The 18,761-nt window shown below is 48.5% G+C and overlaps 1 protein-coding gene across 5 annotated transcripts in view; it reads left to right on the forward strand.

Moving 5' to 3' along the window:
- CEP104 (centrosomal protein 104) overlaps positions 1-18,761 on the forward strand; it is a 35,654-nt gene that overhangs the window by 10,431 nt on the left and 6,462 nt on the right. For 4 of the 5 annotated variants that reach the window (XR_012028021.1, XR_012028020.1, XM_072819943.1 and 1 more), the window contains exons 7-18: positions 221-389; positions 853-1,008; positions 1,992-2,216; positions 3,943-4,140; positions 4,683-4,850; positions 5,449-5,622; positions 7,588-7,764; positions 11,067-11,273; positions 11,670-11,777; positions 15,977-16,013; positions 16,416-16,482; positions 17,043-17,151. Coding sequence is in view for 3 of the 5 variants with exons in the window: in XM_072819943.1 (XP_072676044.1) it covers positions 221-389; positions 853-1,008; positions 1,992-2,216; positions 3,943-4,140; positions 4,683-4,850; positions 5,449-5,622; positions 7,588-7,764; positions 11,067-11,273; positions 11,670-11,777; positions 15,977-16,013; positions 16,416-16,482; positions 17,043-17,151 (1,795 nt within the window). In the remaining 2 variants the exon portion in view is untranslated. The remainder of the gene's footprint in view (positions 1-220; positions 390-852; positions 1,009-1,991; positions 2,217-3,942; positions 4,141-4,682; positions 4,851-5,448; positions 5,623-7,587; positions 7,765-11,066; positions 11,274-11,669; positions 11,778-15,976; positions 16,014-16,415; positions 16,483-17,042; positions 17,152-18,761) is intronic. The other variant, XM_072819944.1, reaches the window with a different exon arrangement.

Consider the following 18,761-nt stretch of genomic DNA (forward strand, 5'->3'; position numbering starts at 1 on the left):
AGTCAGAGAGACCCACCTGCACTTAAGAGCTGGGTGACCTGAAGCCCATTCCTGATTTTTCTGAGCTTCCACTTTCTCTGGCAAGAATGCTCCAAGAGCAGATGTGGGGGTGCCATTTCTGTGACTATCTGTACCTTCAGACTGAGCCTGTAGGACTCCCTCCACCATCACTCTATCACACGTGTCGAAGTTAGCTAAAATATTCATCTCTTTCCTTTAGGAAATCTGACTACATTTCTCCACTGGATGACTTAGCTTTTGATATGTACCAAGATCCAGAAGTTGCCCAGATTATACGCAAATTAGATGAAAGAAAACGTGAAGCTGTCCAAAAGGAACGTTACGACTATGCCAAGAAGTTAAAACAAGCTATTGCTGATTTGCAAAAGGTACTACTCCTGGAGACAACAGTCCTCCCTCGGTTGTGTGAGAGTGGTCCTGACACATGGTACAGCAAAGATGTAGGCCACTAAAAGCTATGGACACTAGTGTGGGTCCAAGGAGGTAAGCAACATAAAGTTATAGACAGATGAGCAGCTAAGTAAAATGTAAGTGAAGGCACAAACTCAGCCTCTTCAGATGCCATGTTGCTTTCCTAAGGCAGTAGAAAAACATAAGATGCTTATCATCCCATGGATTCATGCAGTTTCTTAGACACTGGCGTGGTGACAGGCAGCACGCCCCATGCAGGCCAGCGTGGCTATTGTCTAACTGCCCAGGCTTGGCCCCTCCTCCCAGCAAGGTACATGGGGCAGGCAGCACCTCTATCACCTAGCCCTTGCTTTAAAAGTTGTCTTTGCACTGGATGTGGCTGGATGCACATTTGAAGCAGAGTGGCCTTGTGTGCTTCAGGTTGGCGAGCGCCTTGGGAGGTATGAGGTGGAAAAGCGCTGTGCGGTTGAGAAGGAGGACTATGACCTGGCCAAGGAGAAGAAGCAGCAGATGGAGCAGTTTCGCAACCAAGTGTATGAGCAGCTGCAGCTGCACAGCCTCGTGGATGCTGAGCCGGTAGGTGCCTGGGCAGCAGTCCCCAGGGCCAAAGAGATTCAGCCACGGGGCCCGTGTGTCCTCATTATGTATGTGACGTGCACATGGCTCCATAACACACAGGTGACAGTTCAGACAGGTGACGTCAGCTCTAGAGGTGCTGCTGGACACCCACTTGCACGAAGACTCATGGCAGAGGAGAAAGGGGATGAGCTGGAATCGGGGATCTCACCTCTTCTCCCCGGCTCAGCTTCCTCATTTGTAAAATGAACCGATGGCAGCCCTGCCATGAGTAGCCTCAGGAGTGTTGTGCACGCATAATCCTAACGGCCTCAGCTTGTTGAGGCCGTGTTTCCTGGGACACACTGCCACTGATCTTTAGAACCCACACAGGCAGCTGGTGTACGTACCACCACATTGCAGAGTCGTGCGTGACAGCACAGACTCTGGAGCTGCGCTGCTTGGGCTCAGACCTGGCCCCCTTAGGGCTGTGTGATCTCAGGGTCATTCCTTAGCCACTCTGCCTCAGTTTCCTTCTCCCATTTATGGGGTAAAAGTGGTATGCATTAAATGAGATCGTCTGTCTGACCCACCTACCGCCATGGCCTCCACATGCTAACTATGTTGTGATGACACAAAACAGCCCGCTTTTGCAGCCACTGGGTTTTAGGTCCCACCCAGGTGCTTCCTACCTACATACCACACCTTTGCTGGCAAGTCTGTGTGTGTGTTTCCATACTGTGGCAACCCAGGCACTGTGCTTATTGTCACTCTAGTGTTCTGGCACACATGTCACTTCTGTAGGGCACATGGCAGCCATGGAGAGATAGCTAAAAGGATATGACAGGACTGGAGGGCACCAGTCCTGATGCCCTCGTGCAGCTTGATGCAGTCCTTGATGCAGCTTGTCACTCTGCCTTCCTAAACTGTCACATCCTCCCGCCCCCCCTCCCCCCAGTGGTGTGGCAACAGCACTGGGAGTGAAGCATCCTGTTTTTCCCCAGATGCGAAGGCCTTCTGACCTGCCCCTCCAGCCCCTCACTCACTCTGCCAGTCCTCGCCACAAACAGCAAGTGCCATCTCTACCACCGCAAGAAGAAAGTGCACCAGAAAGCCGGTTTGCAGAGCCTTTCCTTCAGGAAAAGCCTCCAGCACATCCCCCAGGCCCTTCTCAGCACTCCACAGCAGACCAGTCACCACCTGCCACAGACCCTCATCTCAAGACCCATGTAGGTAACTGGTAACAGATTGTGTGCAATTTATTCAACAGATACATAGAGAGGACCCACATGGTGCTAAGGCTTTCCTGGTGCAGGGGATGGATCAGCGCACACAACTACAGAACTCCTTCCTGCCCTATGTTCCCAAAGCCAGAACATGGTGGTACATGCACCCAGCGGGTAATCACACCTTAGTGGGAGACCCTGTTTGCAGTCAGACGCACCAGCCCTCGCACCTGTGTCTGCACCCATCAGCCGGTGCTCTGGGATGCACCATCCTCCTGAGCCTCTCCTTTGCTCTCTGTAAAAATGCACAAACAGCTGCTTAAGGGATTATTTCCAGGAATAAACAAGACCATGTTTGTAAAGCGCCCACTGAGGTCTGACTTCAGTAGAACCTCCACACAAGTCATGCATGGTTAATATACTATCAGGATTTTCTGTGTTGTAAGTAACAGACGACCTTGCTCCCACTGGGTGTTTCCTGGCTTTTGTAACTCGAGACTTAAGAGGTCATGTGGGTTTCAGGGTTCAGTAGCTTCATAGCATCACCAATGCCTCTTTTCTCCTGTCAACTTTGTTTCCTGTGGTTCCAAGTCACCATAGGGCTGGAGCTGTCACGTGGCCCTTAGCTTCAGGTCTGCACGTTGTCCCATCTGAGCAAGAGTCTTCCCGAGTTTATCAGTCGCATACCAGCCTCTGAGTGATGGTGAGGACCAGAAGAGGTCTCACTGGAGGTCCTGCTGGCATGCAAGGCAGCATGGCTAGCGACTCTGGGGAGGAAGACAGGATGTTGGGTGGGCACGGGCAAGTGTCCTCCAGGAAAGCCAGAGGGGACAGCACTCATGCTGGCCTCCCAGGGCACATCTTGATGTCATCTCCATCAGGAGCATCTTGTCTGTAACTTTATTGCTTTAAGTCATATCTAATACTTTGATTTAAAATACTCCAATTTCTCCTTTGTTAGAATGTCAACATGTTTTGTGTTACAGCAGAGTAGATACTCACTCTCATGCGGTTTATACCCAGTTAATATCTCAGTGGGTATGAAGTGTGAATGTCATAGTGACACCTGCCTCAGAAAATTACTCTGGAATCTGTTATTTAATTTCCCAAAACTCTGCTACATATGTACTTGTTTAGGTGTGCATCTGTGTTTCCAGATGTGGATGGAAGCTCTGGGAGGTGGAGAGCCCATGTCACCCCATCGCGTGGGCAGGGGGCCCGATGAGCATCTGCAGGGCTGAGGGGGTAGGCAGCAGACAGCTGCCTGCCCAGAGCTAGAGGAGGCAAAGCCCAGGAAAGCTGTGGAGGTATTGTTAGCTCGGTTGCCTGTTTTTTAGTGGAAATCTCGCAGATAATGAACACATTTAAAATGAGGCTTGGTACTTATTTCTAAGTCATAAACTAAGAAAAAATCAGAAGTCTTGTCAGGAAAACATATAACTTTTACTTTGGTAAGCTACGTGTCAGCTGAACTGTAACTATTAGTGGTAAGTAGTAACCGAGGCCGAATCTATATCACTTTTCAATTGGGTCCGCGCTGAGTTTAGAAAAGAATGGAAACTGATCTAATTTTTTCAGGTGAATCTTATTGTCACATAAATTATTCTTATCTGATAAAACTGCTGCCATGCAGACAAGAAGGGTGCAGAGCAGTAGGCCAGCGGTGTAGACATGGTGTCGGCAGGTGGGGGGCCTTGGGGAGCTCTGCAGCCGCCCTTCTCTCCTGTAGCTCCAGTCTGTGCCCTATGATGAGCGGCCCCTTCCTGCTACACGGAAGCAGCCGGCGGCAGCAGCCCTGGAACCAGAAAAGAGTGACTCTGATGTCAGCGAGGCTCCCAAAAGAGGTGCCGCTGGAGAGCCTGAGCCCTTAACAGAGAAGGCACTGAGAGAGGCCAGCCCTGCCGTGGACGTGCTTGGAGAAAGCCTGGTACATGGAGGGCTGGAGAGCGCCCTTGGCTTTGTTTTTGATACTGTTGGCTTCCCTTTGGAATCACTATTCATTTGAAGTCTTCCAATAATTATTAATTATATAAAGCAGCAAAAACAGAAACTAGAATTTAAGATCTTACGAATGTCTGTTCGTACCAGACTGAGTGTTTCTGTCTGGTACTGACAGAGTTGATATCGGAAATCTGCCCCTTCTGGAACACCTGCCCCTTCCAGGAGAAAATGAGGGCAGAGCAAAACAAAAGATGGAAGCATTCCATATGGAAATGAGCCCAGTGGGTTTTCCCCTTCTTCCCAGCTTCACAGTATTTCCCTTGGTCGAACTTCTGGTACTTTCTGTATTTTAACAGGGTCTTCAGTATTCCATGTTAGAAAAATTACTTCCTTAAACACACGTACTTGTTCTGCTCTTACAAGAGATTTTTCTCTGTGTGAAACAAAGGTTCAGGTGGCATGGCTGAGGGGCGGCAGTGGTGTCACTGGTGCACCTGCCCCGAGTCAGCCAGCCTCCACTCTGTGTAGGTTGCGGGGGCCTATTCCAAGACCTGGTCATACCGGGAAGATGCGCTGCTCGCCCTGTATAAGCAGCTGATGGAGACACCTGCTGGAACTCCGAAGGAAGAGCTGAAGAGCATGCTGCGAGCATCTATCTTCCTTGTTAGAAGAGCCATTAGAGACATAGTGACCCCGGTGAGTCCCCTGTGCCCCAAGGTCCCCCAGGAGGTCCAGTGGGCCAGGAGGAAGCACAGTGTATCACTAGGAATTAAGGGTCTCTGGCAAGAAATGTGGTCAGTGAAAAGCTTGCAGAGTCTGTCTTCACTTGGCCGTGCTCCTTGCTCTTGCACGGCATCAGCTTTCCCATGCTCTTGAAAGGTTTGCGGAGGCCGGACTCACCATGACTGAGAAAATGCTCAGTTTATGTTTTTATTTTTAATGAAAACTGAGGAGCTTGAGGTTATTCCTGGATTCCCCTGACTCTGAGGGTGCCGTAAGAGTGAGCACGCCCCAGGTGCACCACTGCCTTCGTGTTTGCCATTAGGCAGGAATGTTCAGGGTGTGGCATCCAGGGCAACACGGGGCACTTGCTGGCATGTGACATGAGAGCACATGCCTTCCATATGGGAAGAACTGCATTTAGAAAGTGGTTTTCGGGTGACCTGTTCCAGCCCTTCAGGCAGCACAGAATCCCCAACATCGTGTTCATGTTGGTTCCCGTCAGTAACCGTCATGTTCTCTCTGCTGGAATGCAGTTATGGGAGCTCTTCCATTTTTACCACTGTTTTCTTAGGTTTTTCAGGCTTCTTTGAAATTGTTGAAAATGATAATTACACAATATATTCCCAAACACAAACTGAGTAAGCTTGAAACTGCTCACTGTGTGGAAAGAACCATACCTGTTCTGCTCACCAGGACTGGAGACTCTTCTGCTCGCCTCCGAGTCATAGCTTCAAATTTTATTCAGGTATGAACTTCACCAGAAAATAATAAGCACGTTACTATGTTATCTGACTTTCTGAATACCTTACCAGTTTCTGTCTCTCCTAAGAGCATTATTGGTTCTCCTCGTGGGTCCCTGTCATACTTACTGGTGCTCTGAAACCTGAAGGTTGCCTTCGATTAAAGTATAGTTTGGGGGTAGCCCTGGTGGCGCAGCGGTTTAGTGCCGCCTGCGGCCCGGGGTGTGATCCTAGAGACCCGGGATTGAGTCCCGCATCAGGCTTCCTGCGTGGAGCCTGCTTCTCCCTCTACCTGTGTCTCTGCCTCTCTCTCTCTCGCTCGCTCTGAATGAATAAATAAATAAATCTTAAGAAAAAAAATTATAAAGTATAGTTTGGCTTGTCTGGTATTTCTTTTCTTCAACATATGCTAGAAACTTCTAGTAAAAATGTATGGAAAACTAAACCATAATAGAAAATTGGGAGTAAAGAGATAATAAATGTGTAATGACCTTAATCTAAATAGTTTTGGGCTTTCACTCCAGGCCAAGTATTAGAGAGAGAGAGAACTCTAGGAGTTCTTTTTTTTTTTTTTTTCTAAAGATTTTATTTATTCATGAGAGACACAGAGAGAGAGGCAGAGACATAGGCAGTAAGAGAAGCAGGCTCTCCACAAGGAGCCCGATGTGGGACTCGAATGCTGGGACTCCAGAATCACTCCCTGAACTGACGGCAGATGCTCAGCCACTGAGCCACCCAGGCACCCCATGCTCTAGGAGTTCTTACCCTGAGGCCTATGCCGGGGCTTCAGCAAGTCTATGAATTTCTCACATTTTATATGACATTCTGTTGGGAAGGACTCCATAGCTTTCATAGTTTCTCAGAGGGGTCATTTTTACAGTATGATGAACCACTCATCTCCTTTAACAAACTTGAGTTCTGGGGGAGAATGAAAAAGGAGAAGTAAGTTATACTAACAAGAAGGTAAAAGTGATATTCAAGTCCTACAAGATACTCCATCTTCATGTGGCTCAGAATCTGGGGGAGATGTCATCTTTTAAAAGGAACATTGAAAATGTTAGTATGTCCTTCCTTTGTTTAGTAATTTATTTTTTAAGAGAGGGAGAGGAAAGGGTGGGGAGGGGCAGAGGGGGAGAGAGAGAATTCCCAAGCAGACTCCCTGCTGAGTGCAGAGCCCAGCACAGGGCTCGCTCTCATGACCCTGAGATCATGACCTAAGCTGAAATCAGAAATCGGATGCAAAAAAAAAAAAGAAATCGGATGCTGAGAAACCTGGGTGGTGTCCATGTCTCTGCCTCTGCATTTCTCATGAATAAATAAGTAAAATCTTTTTTTTTTTTTTTTAAATAAGTAAAATCTTAAAAAAAAAAAAAAAAAGATAAAAGAAGTTGAGGCTTAACCGACTAAGCCTCCCAGTTGCTCCCAAAACTGATTTCTTTCTCTATTGCAACCCATATGCTTCAGTATTTTATCATTCCTCTTTCTGTATTTGGCTGTTTAAATGATAAATACATTAATCATAGAAAGACTTGCTCATTGATAGTGGACTTCATGCTTGCCCATAAGCCCAGCAGGAGTCACATCAGCCAGAGTACTGTGCACTTTACACTCTCAGCTGACTTTTCATAAATACTAACACAATACTCATTTGTTTTAGAATGTTAGAAATTAGAAAACCTTTTTCTTAAAGTTGGAAAATCCTGAGAAATCTTAAGTTTTAGATCACATTTCTTATAAAGCTTTCATTTATCTGTGAGTGATCATGTTTTTATGTTTTTGTGCTTTAGGATTTTGTTTTTAATCATTATATCTTAAATAGAAATATGAGCTTATTAGAGATAAATTATCTTACTGCCATTTTTTATTCCCTATTTTTTCCCTTTGTTGTTTACTTTGAAGATTCTGAAGTATACTAAGTTGCCTCTAGCATTTTCCAGTACAAATTAACACGATCATGTTGGTTTTTATAGGAAATGGCCTTGTTCAAGGAAGTTAGGTCTCTCCAAATTATTCCATCCTACTTGGTACAGCCATTAAAAGCCAACTGTTCGACTCATCTGGCAATGAGTCAGATGAGTCTCCTGGCCCGGCTTCTGAAAGACCTGGGCACGGGGACCACAGGCTTCACCATTGATAACGTGATGAAGGTAAGTGCACCTCTGGTGCCATGGGCCGCAGTCTCCACACTGGAGATGGGCCTGGAGTGTGGTGAGTGTCTCATCAATGTTTCTTGAATGAATGAATGATTGCAAAAAAAAAAAAAAAAAAATAGTCACTGTTTTATCTAACAAAGGAATGTACGAAAGGCTCCCCACCCCTCGTTCTGTCACAAGACAGTACATTATGTGTGGACGTTGGTCCGTGGTGGTGGACAGATTATAAGGAGCACGTACCTGTATGAGAGAACTGCCTATCATGGAGGACATGAAGCATATGGAAGTGTAGGTATTTGTTGTGCTTTGGACAACCTGATGAAACTGCAGACATTCTGGAAGAGGAACTGTCTGCCAGAGCAAGAATTCCCTCCTCCCTAATTTGAAATGTGTTGGAAGTGAGCTTCGATCATACAGCCACCATCTTGGCCAGAAGTGGAGAGGCAGAGCTTTCACAGTGGCCCAATCTGGTACAGCCTGCACACGCTTCCTATTCCTGTGAGAAGGGCAGGGTCTCCCTTCTCTGTGGATTCCAGTGGTGCATTGAGTCGGAGACCTGGGCCAGGTCTTGATGTCATTAAATGTATGATCAGGAAAGGCAGGATCCTATCAGGCCACTTTCATTCATGTGTTCTATCATGGATATATGATTTAGACACTGAAGTGAATAAGCCTTGGCTTCTGGAGCTCTAAGCCCCGTGTCCCCCCCACTCTTAGCCTCATCATCTGGATCCCTTTCCTGGTTCTTTATCCTCCTGATCCCATTGACTTTGGAGTGTCCAGACCTCCTCTTCTGATTTCTGTGCACACACCTTCCCTCAGTGACCTCGCCCATGCCTCTGCACCCACCCATGGAAGACACAGTCTCTGCACATGCCCTCCCTGGACGCCTGACTCTTCCCACAAGCTGTGGATGCCCCACATCTGAATGGAGCGCCTGCCATCCTCTCTGGCATGCTCCTTCTCAGCCTTCTCTGTTTCTGTTAACAGCAACACTGTTCTGTTTGCTCAGCAAGTGCTGTGAGCTCTTGCTCCAAGTACATCCAGATACTGACCCAGCCCCCAAACTCTCATGCCGCCCGGCCCGGCCATCCCCAACTCCCCAGCAGACTTTCCTTCTGACTCGTCCTACAGTCTGTTGGCCACCAGCCCTTGGAGGGCTCCCATCACACAAGTCCGCTCAGGCCTGCAATGCCTCCCAGCGCTCTTCTCTGCATGCAGACTGCCTGCTCTTTCCAAGGCTCGTCTCTTTTGTAAAAACGCCAGAGGCAGCAAGCCGCAGCCCCTATACGCCGCCCGCTGCTTCCAGCACTGGCAGCCCTGTAACCACGTGAACCACCACCCTTCTTGGCTCCAAGTTCAGTTTCCTTGCTCCCTAGCACAGAACATGGAGCCTGCCCCACACACTTGGATCCCTGCGACATGGCGCCCTGCTTCCAGATGCCAGCGTCAGCATCAGTCCCACTAAGTTCAGCTGTAGCAACAAGCATAAACATTTCAGTGGAGTAACATGGTAAATGTTGATTGCTCCATCCCTCATGGTCCTGTGCGGTTCAAGATGAGTGGAGGCTCTGCCCCATGCTGGCCTTCAGGCCTTCACCGCCTTCCAGGAGGATGCCACCAGCTTTTTCACATGACTTGGGGGTCACGAAACAGGGAAAACGAGTGGAGGGTGCTGAGGGGGTCTTTATGGACAGAGCTGCTCCCACACTCCCTTCCTGGGACCTAAGTGCATGGGGCAGGGAAGTGTGGCACAGCTGTGCACATGGAAGAAGGCAGCTGGCTTGCTGAGTACTTAGCCATATTCGGGTCCACCTGCATGCTGGGAGGATTAATCCAGACAGAGGGAAGAGAAGAAAGACAGGAATAGAAGTTGGAAGGAGGGGTCAACTACAGGAGGAGAAAGTCCCTGAGTGGCCCAAGATTGGGCTCTGGTGCATATTCACAGGGCTGGCTGCACGTGGAGCAGGGAAAATGTATCCTCTTAATGGACGGAGTCCACTCAGAGCCAGACTGGATAATGGAAGTTTTATAGGCCAGAAGGAAGTATGAATTACCCACCTGATATCTCAGACAGTGAGCTGACCAGAAATGCCTCAGGTCAGGACTCTGTGCACTCCCCTGGGCCCCCATGAGACCAGTCAGCATGCTTCTCAAGTCTGCAGGCAGAGTCCACTTGCCCCGTGACTGCACAGGAAGAAGGGGTCCCAAAAATGACTTGGTGATGGACCATACTATCCAGGCTGGACCCTCAGGGCAGGAAAGACTTGAGGGAGGTGACAGACGGGTGAAGACAGTGGTGGGTGCCAGAGTGTACCAAAAGCCCTGATGAGATTGAGGAATTGTCAGGGGAGAGAGTAGGAAAAAGTGAGTGAGAAAAGTAGGAGACGATCATCAGAAGGTGGGACCCCTAAAGCCAGGACTCCTAGAGGTGGTGTCACAATTGGGGGCACCAGGGTCTGGGGTAAAATGAAGAGCCTGTGGCAGGCTGAGGCCTTGCGAAGTGAGGGTCTCCACGCCCATACCCCCCATGAGGAGATGTCGGTTTACTGAGCATGGTCACGTCACTGAGGGTCGGGGTAAATGTATCACGGTGGGTCCTTGTGATGCAACACTGGAGAGCAGCTGAAGTGGATCCTGTGAATAATTGTCCTTGGCAGGAATGTTGAGTAGGAAGAAAGGCAATTTGAGAAAGATAAGCACAGTCTACCATTAAGAATGTCAAAAAAAAAAAAAAAAACCACGTGTGTACAAGGCGCAGACACACTAGTAAATATGCACGTCTGGGTGGGAGCACGCAGGCTGGCTACAGGAGAGCCATGCCTCCGAGGAGCATGGGAAGAGTTTGGGGCCAGGGAGGCTTCCTCGGGGACTTACACTGTCACTAGTGTCTTATGTCTTAGGAACAAAGATCCGAGACAAACATGGCAAAGTTAAATATCGGTTATTATGGATAGTGGATGCATGAAGTTTATTATATTTCCTCTTCTCTGTGATTGGAATATTTTGTGACATTTAATATGACGTCTATAGAAGGATTTAACCTTAAAAATGCTTGTTGGCACATTAAGTGGAAAAAAGCAAAACACAAAGTTCTTTATCCAACACGAGCTCCACTATGTGTGAGCAGATACAGTAAGGAAAGCTCTGTGTTGTAATAGCCAGAATTCTGTGGGTGGTGGTCTTTTTTTTTTTTTTTCTTTTTCAAAATTTTATAATGTGCCTATGTTTCTTTAATGCTGGGAAAAATAAACTGTTATCGTGAGAATCAGTAACCACAAGAACTTTATGTTTAGTTTTCAGTGAGTGCCCTGGAGCACAGAGTGTATGAGGTTCGAGAGACAGCGGTTAGAGTTATTTTGGACATGTATAAACAGCACCGGGCTTTTATTCTAGAGTACCTCCCTCCAGACGACAGCACCACGCGCAAGAATGTTCTCTATAAAACAATTTTTGAGGGATTTGCTAAAATAGATGGCAGACCTACAGATGCTGAAATTAGGGTAAGTTAACTATTATGAAGTTATGATTTAACCTTCTATTGAAGTTATTTGGTCCCTGAATAAACTACAGATTACTTGAAGAGCTTCATGTGCAGGAAACCAGGGAAACGTCCCCCTGAGTTCAGATCCTGGCTCCTCCACCTTCTGCATGAGACTGTCAGTTTCCCCATCTGTAGATAGGAACAGTGATAGCCGAGAGGACTTTGTGGTTATTCTGTCAGTAAACATGGATCAGATTAACCCAGTGAAGGTAGCTTGACTGCAGTTATATTATTAGTCTCAGTGACCATTATAATGTATAAGAAATGTAGTTCATGTGCTGTAATTCATATGTTCTCCCAATTTCTAAGGCTACCCTAAAAAGCTATTCTAATGGAAAAATCATTTCCGTACCAGGCACAGAAGAAAGCAGCTACAGAAGAAGCAGAAAAACGAAAGAAAGACGAAATTAAAGCTTTGCAAGGGCAGTTGGCTGCACTCAAGGACATTCAGGCCGAAGCCCAGGTTGGGAATGCTACGGTTTCCTTCACCCCTGTTCATGGGCATCCTGATTCCTCATTCCCCTAGACAGATGCACAGCATGCTTGCTTTCCTTTCACTACATCATGCAGATGGGTATCTGTAGGCTTTGTTGCTTTCTTAAAACTAGTTTGAGGATACATAAAAGGAATCATCCATTGGCTAGTTTGAATTAGGTGCTGATTCCAGGGAGTGGCATGAGCTGCTGGCCATATTTAAAGAGGTAAGTCCAAGGCTAAAGGGAGGCAGTGGAGGACTATTTCCTCTTCAGAGCTCCTAGGCTCCCTCAGGGCAAAGGAGGAAAATAAACTTGTCTGTGAAGATCTGATTCCCATGCATTAAAGGAGGCAAGTTTCAAGGGAATGTTCTGCCACAGGAAGCTGCTCGGAGACGCAGTCAGCTAGTGCTTGGGTGAGTGTAAACATACTCCTCCTGCTTTGCCCTCCTTCTGGCATTTCACCAGTTTCAGGGCATTGATTTTGTAATGTATTTCCTTAAGTTGAAAGAAAATCTCTTCTAGAGAAAGGGAGAGAGAGATTAGCTCTTCGAGGAGCATCAAGTCTCAGGGCTGCAGGAAGAGAAGGCTCCAGAGTGTGCTGCATGGCACCATCTCTGTTGTTGACAGGACTGCACTGTGCCTGCAGCGGTCTGCTAGGAGGAGGGTAGACCTTGGAGTGAGGGTTCTTTCCACTGCTCAAAAAGAGAAAATGCAACAGAATGTTTGTTGAAGTGCCTGTGGCCCAGAGTCACAGTGATGATTCAGGAGGTGCGGACACCTGGGAATAACAGCACAGGAGAAGAAGGTACATTGAGAAATGCGGATTCCTGGGGACACAGACGCCATGGAGTCAGGGGTGGTTCCCTTTTTTTTTTTTTTTTTAAGATCTTATTTATTTATTTGAGAGTGAGAGACAGCACGAACGAGGAGCAGGGACAGACAGAGAGGGAAAAGCAGACCCCCCCTCCTTGAGCAGGCAGCCCAGCATGGGGCTCTGTCCCAGGACCCCAGGATCATGACCTGAGCTGAAGGCAGACACTCAACCAACTGAGCCACCCAGGTGCCCCTCAAGGGTGGTTCTTTAAAAGACATTCGTGTTTGGGGGATCCCTGAGTGGCTCAGCGGTTTAGCGCCTGCCTTTGGCCCAGGGCGCGATCCTGGAGACCCAGGATCGAATCCCACGTCGGGCTCCCGGTGCATGGAGCCTGCTTCTCCCTCTGCCTGTGTCTCTGCCTCTCTCTCTCTCTCTCTCTCTCTCTCTCTCATGAATAAATAAATAAAGTATAAAAAAAAAAAAAAGACATTCGTGTTTGGTCCAATTCTCACCTGCTAAAGCAGGCCCAGCAGGTGCTCATAATTTTTCCTAATGTTATACAAATGGAAAAACAAAATTTTGTTTATTTATTTGTTTGTTTATGTTTTTAGAGAGGAGGAAAGAGCATGAGCTGGGTGAGGGGCAGGACAGAGAGAGAGAATCCCAAGCAGTCTCCACACCCAGCACAGAGCCCAACAAAGGGCTTGATCTCACCACCCTGACATCATGACCTGAGCCAAAATCAGGAGTCAGACATTTAACCCACTGAGCCACCCAGGCACCCCAAGGAGAAACAAATTTTTAGAACTGAAGTGATTTACTCCAAGCACAGACCTATCAGTGGTGAAGCCAAGACAACCAGGCTGGTGCTGCTAACCCCTTGTCTCCTCCAGAGCTGCCCTGAGCCTTGCCCCAGTGCCCAGCCTCAGAATCTGTGGGCACCACCAAGGCCATGCACCACCCCCCCATAGATATCTGGGAAAATATGCTGGGTACCTCGTCCTTCAGCTTTCCCAGAGCACCTTCACCAGCTCATCTCCATTCATTGCATGTTGCTGAGCACCTGCTCTGTGCCAGGCATGGTGCTGGGCTCTGGAAATAAGCAGGAAACAAAACCAAGTCCTGCCCGTCCAGGCCACTGCTCCAAGAGGAAGAGACAGTGAAAGAAAAAGCAACACAGGGTAGACCTCGAGGCAGGGACTGGACATCAGCCTGCCGTCTTAGAGTGGTTGTTGAGGACAATGGAATCTTTTTCTGTGTCTTTATTGTGGTGAAATACTTACAGCATATTTACCATTTTAACCACAGTTAAGTGTACAGTTCTGTGCCATTATGTACCTTTGTATGGTTAGCAATATCACCATCCATCTCCAAGACTTCGTGAATGACAGGATATTTTTAGATTGCCTGATTGCTTCTGAATTTTAGAAAAAGATTTAAAATTACTGATTGGTTTCCTAAGCTATCCAGAGCATTGATAAGGTAAAACTTGAAGCTAAAATTCAGCTTTCGACATTTACATTGTCTCCCTGCAAAATACACAAACTCGTCTCTCTTAATAAGAAATGTTGATGCCTGGGGCACCTGGGTGGCTCAGTGGTTGAGCATCTGCCTTTGGCTCAGATCGTGATCCCGAGGTTCCAGGATCAAGTCCTGCAAGGAGCTCCCCACAGGGAGCCTGCTTCTCCCTCTACCTGTGTCTCTGCCTCTCTCCACATCTCCCATGAGTAAATACATAAAATCTTAAAAAAAAAAAAAAAAGGAAAGAAAGAAAGAAACATTAAAGCCTAAAATCCAGTCACGAAGTTTGCTTTCTGTGTAGGCATATACATCATGTGATCCGTGTGCCAGCTTCATGTTAGTCTATCCCTTTCCAGCTCTAAGATTGTATTCTTTTGTGTGTGCCTCCTGCTCCGTGGTTGGCTGTGACATAGGTCACATACTATGACATAAAGCTTAATTCTCTACAAATTCAGCAGACAGTACCTTTTTGTAACACGTCATTTAAGTGCTGGGTGTAGGGCCACCTGTTGTCTCTGGTCTCTAACATGCAAAGTCCAAGCGAGGCTCAACCCAAGCGAGGCTGGTTGGTCACCAGAGTGCTGTGAGGCATTCACCACAGGGTCAGGCTTTGTAGGAAGGAAAGCAGTGTTCAGAGAGCTGGGAGGAAATGTGCTAAAGGGGCTCCCAGAGTTTGGGGGGTGGGGGCACTGGGGGCAGCCCAGGAGCTGCAGCAGGAAGGCCTGTGGCCCCACTCAGCTGGCCACCAGCAGTGACACCAGGTGTTCATAAGGAACCCTCTCCCCTCCTTAGCTCCCAGACACAGGAGGGGAGCCTGGCTGGAAAAGCAAGGCCCAGTCCATTAGACTAGGGGGTACCCAGTATCTGCCTCAGCACAAGAATGCTGTCATGCCAGGTTATCTGTTTGAGTCCACAAGCATACTGGGGACAGTGTGTGCCAGGGACAGTGTGTACCGGAGAACAGAACAGACAAAATTCTCCATCCTCGGGGACCCGTGCCTCCCCTAGCAGCATCCGTCAATGATCAAGATATACAAGGGAATGCATGAGAGTGTGGCAGGTGGTGGGCTGAGGAGGGGCTCGAGGGGCACGGCTGCTGGCAGACACCGAGTTCGGTGGGGGCCTCTGGGGCAGCTTGTCTTGGGAAAAGTTGGGTGACAAGAGGGGAGAGTCAAAGCTCAAGCACCAGGGCCCTGGCAGGGTGGCGGGAGCCAGGAGACTGGAGCACAAGGCAATGCAGAGATGAGATAAGCGACAGGAGACTTGGGAAGCCGGCTGAGAGTTTCAAGCAGAAGTAAATGAACCTGCGAGACATTCACGGGTACACCAGCCAGTGCTTAGGAGGGCCCCCAGAAACAGGGCCCTGACCTGGCAAGAGAGGCGCAGAGGGTGCTCCAAGGGCAGCTGAAGACTGGCTGGCGGGCCGATGGAGGCTGAGTGGGCAGAAGGGTAGAAGGCTGCAATCTGTCCCCGTGTGCACCTGTCACTCTGGAGCCTCATCTCAGCAGGGTGGCCTGGGGCAGCAGCTCAGCCTGGTCAGGAGAAGCTGGGTCCTGGGACCCCCAAGGAGAGAAGGTATGCCCAGCATAAGGAGCCAGGAGTGGGGAGGTGGCTGAGGAGGTGGAGCTCAGGAGCACCCTAGGCCTCCGTGGAGAACTGTGCTGGTCATGTGCTGCCCAGACCCTATGGGAGGGAGGTGCACCGTTGGGTGTTAACGGCTCACGAGTAACGGTGCTACGTTACTTTGATAGTCTGAATACAGAAAAGCTTACTTTCAGTGTCAAAATATATCCTGGACAGGCTCTCACCATGCAGCCACCTGTTCCTGATCTTTCTGTTTTTGTGTCTTAGGGAAAAGAAGGCCCCTCAATGGAGGTGGAGAGTCAAGGTAGGTGCTGGGTGTGGGGCTCCCTGCAGGGGCCACCTCATTGGCTGAACAAATACCCGGGGAATGTAAAACTAATACAACCCTTGTCGACTACTATGCTTTTTAATGATTGATTAATTTGAGGGAGAGGGAGGGAGGGAGGGAGCAGGAGTGTGAGCAGAGGGAGGGGGTGCAGAGGGAGAAGCAGACCCCCTTGAGCAGAGAGCCTGACATGGGGCTTGATCCCACGACCTCGAGATCATGACCTGAGCTGAGATCAGAGTTGGAGGCTCAAGCGACTGAGCCCTCCAGGCACCCCTCAGTTTGTGTGCGTTTCAATATATTTCATAGCAAACTGGTTACTAAAAATTTGAAAATAATTTCTACGAAAAGCTATTTTTAAATGCTTTCTCTTCATTTCAGACACACAAGGAGGGAAAGCAGCCCCACCTCCGGCTCCAGAAATCCCAGATAATCACTATTTAGATAAGTAAGTAGAGGTGTCTTTACCCTGGTCTGTGAGGGTTGGAGGGACTAGCTGCATGAACATGCCATGAAGCAAGTATTTTCTGGAGCGCGGTGGGCTTCTGTAAACTGATAGCTCTCAATCATTTGTAAACATTAGGACATGCCCCGCCCCCCCACACACACACTGGACTGATAGGTGCTCACTCTGGTGGAGTCAGGAGGCCTCCCCACTTGACCCTGAGAGAAGGCAACAGCCCATTTGTCAGAAGTGCTGCTAAAGGCACAAAATACTATGACAACACAATACTTTTTCCCATTCAGTCACGGCAGCAAACCTACAGGAATTTCAGTAAAATGTCTTTGTTCTCCTGACTTAACTCGAGTCTGCGCTAGATTATGCTGACTGCTTAGAATCTGAATGACCTGGAGATAATTTGTCACAAACACCTGCTCTTCCTACTGAGCTACTAGTGGGCTGTGCCCCCAGGACCGGAATTCCAGTGAGGCCCGCCTGAGGACAGGGAAGGCGGGCATGTCTCCAGGTGACACCCAGGCCTTCCTCTCACTTCTGTTTTGTTTCAGTTTGTGTATTTTCTGTGGGGAAAGGAGTGAGTCATTCACGGAGGAGGGCCTGGACCTGCATTACTGGAAGCATTGTCTTATGCTGACGAGGTGCACCCACTGCAAGCAGGTCAGTCCCCGGGGGTCTGAGTCACAGAGGTGGCTCCAGCTATAGAGTTTGGAAAGGAAAAGCTGTGGGAAAAATAGCTGCCTGCATAGCTACCCGTTTTGTTTGGGGTTGATTTGTTTTCTTTGACGTATGTAGCAGACACAGCTCGGAGACACTGTGGGCTCTGCTCCAGCCCCCACAGGAAAACCTGCAATAAAGTGAGTCAAATGATTTTTAGGGCTTCCGGGGACAGACACAAGTTATGTTTACACCATACTATGGTCTGTTAAGTGAGTGATAGCATTGTCTCTGAAAAACAATGTACATACTTTACAATACTTTATTGCTAAAAAATGCTAGCCATCGTCTGAGCTTTCAGCAAGCCATATTCACTGATAATAGATAGGTCACCATAACTGATGTGATAATAATGCAAAAGTTTTAAATACTGTGTGAATTACTGAAATGTGACACAGAGACACAAAGTGAGCAAATGCTGTTGGAAAAAATGGTGCCAACAGACTCACTCGATGCAGAGTTGCCACAAACCCTCAATTTATAAACAACGCAGCATCTATGAAGCTTGACAAAATGAGGTGCCCATTTTTAAGTCATGTGTGTTAGCACCCACTGAAGAAGCACCACAGATGGCATGCCTGTGTTACCACTCCCAGGCCCTCTCCCCCCAGGGTCACTACTGCCCTGACCTTTGTGTCCTGTTAGTTTTTCTACTCCATAGCACTCATGGTTTGAATAGTCCACAGTTCATCCCTCCATCCTGCTGTTTTTGGAAATTGTGTGGTGTCCAGTTCAAGGCTACCATGAATACTGTTACTACAGACATTCTGGTATCTGTGTCCTGGCACACCTGTGGATGCACCCACCCCAAGGGGTGGAGTGACCGGGCGTGCGGCATTGGGCTGCAGGGCTGACACAGGCGGTACTCCAGAGGGGCCACATGTCCACACTGCAGCCCTGGCATGGGGGACTGCTCCACATCCTCACCAGCTCCCTGCTTCTGCCGATGGCGAGGTGCAGCACCTGTCTGGTGTCCATCGGCCCTTCAAGTGCCCTCTTTTCTAAGATACCTCTAGTCTCTTGTTCATGATTACACTGAACTGCCAGTTGCTCTGCTAATCTGTGCCCATCCTTAATGCATCTGGACCAGAACCCTTAGCCAGCTCTGGGTGCCACAGCTACCCTCTCCCACTCGGGGTCCTGCATGTGCATCATCCTGATGCGTCTTTTAAGTTTACTGTTGTCCACCTTGTCTGTCCGTCTCTTGGTTGACACTTTGTGTATCTTGGTGAAGAAATCTCCTACCCCCCCAAGTTTGAATCTCTTCTGAGGTGCAGTAGGCCTTCCTCTTGATAAGGAGAGGGACTTCCTGCCTCTACCTTGGGGCTCTTGCAAGTGCTCAAGTGGGCAGACCCCCCCCCCACCCTCCGCCTGGCAGTGTGGACTCTGGACCCTAGTGGAGATGGTTGGCTTCTCCACAGGATACATGAGTCCATGGCTTGACGATTTATCGGGCATTAAGTCACTCCTGCCCAACATACCAGGGAGGCAAGAGACTCTCCTGACACTCTTTGTGATCCTGTTTCTGTGCACACTCTTAAAAGTGTCGGGGA

The sequence above is a fragment of the Canis lupus genome, chromosome 3 (assembly GCF_048164855.1).
Source record: "Canis lupus baileyi chromosome 3, mCanLup2.hap1, whole genome shotgun sequence".
NCBI classification, from domain to species: domain Eukaryota; kingdom Metazoa; phylum Chordata; class Mammalia; order Carnivora; family Canidae; genus Canis; species Canis lupus.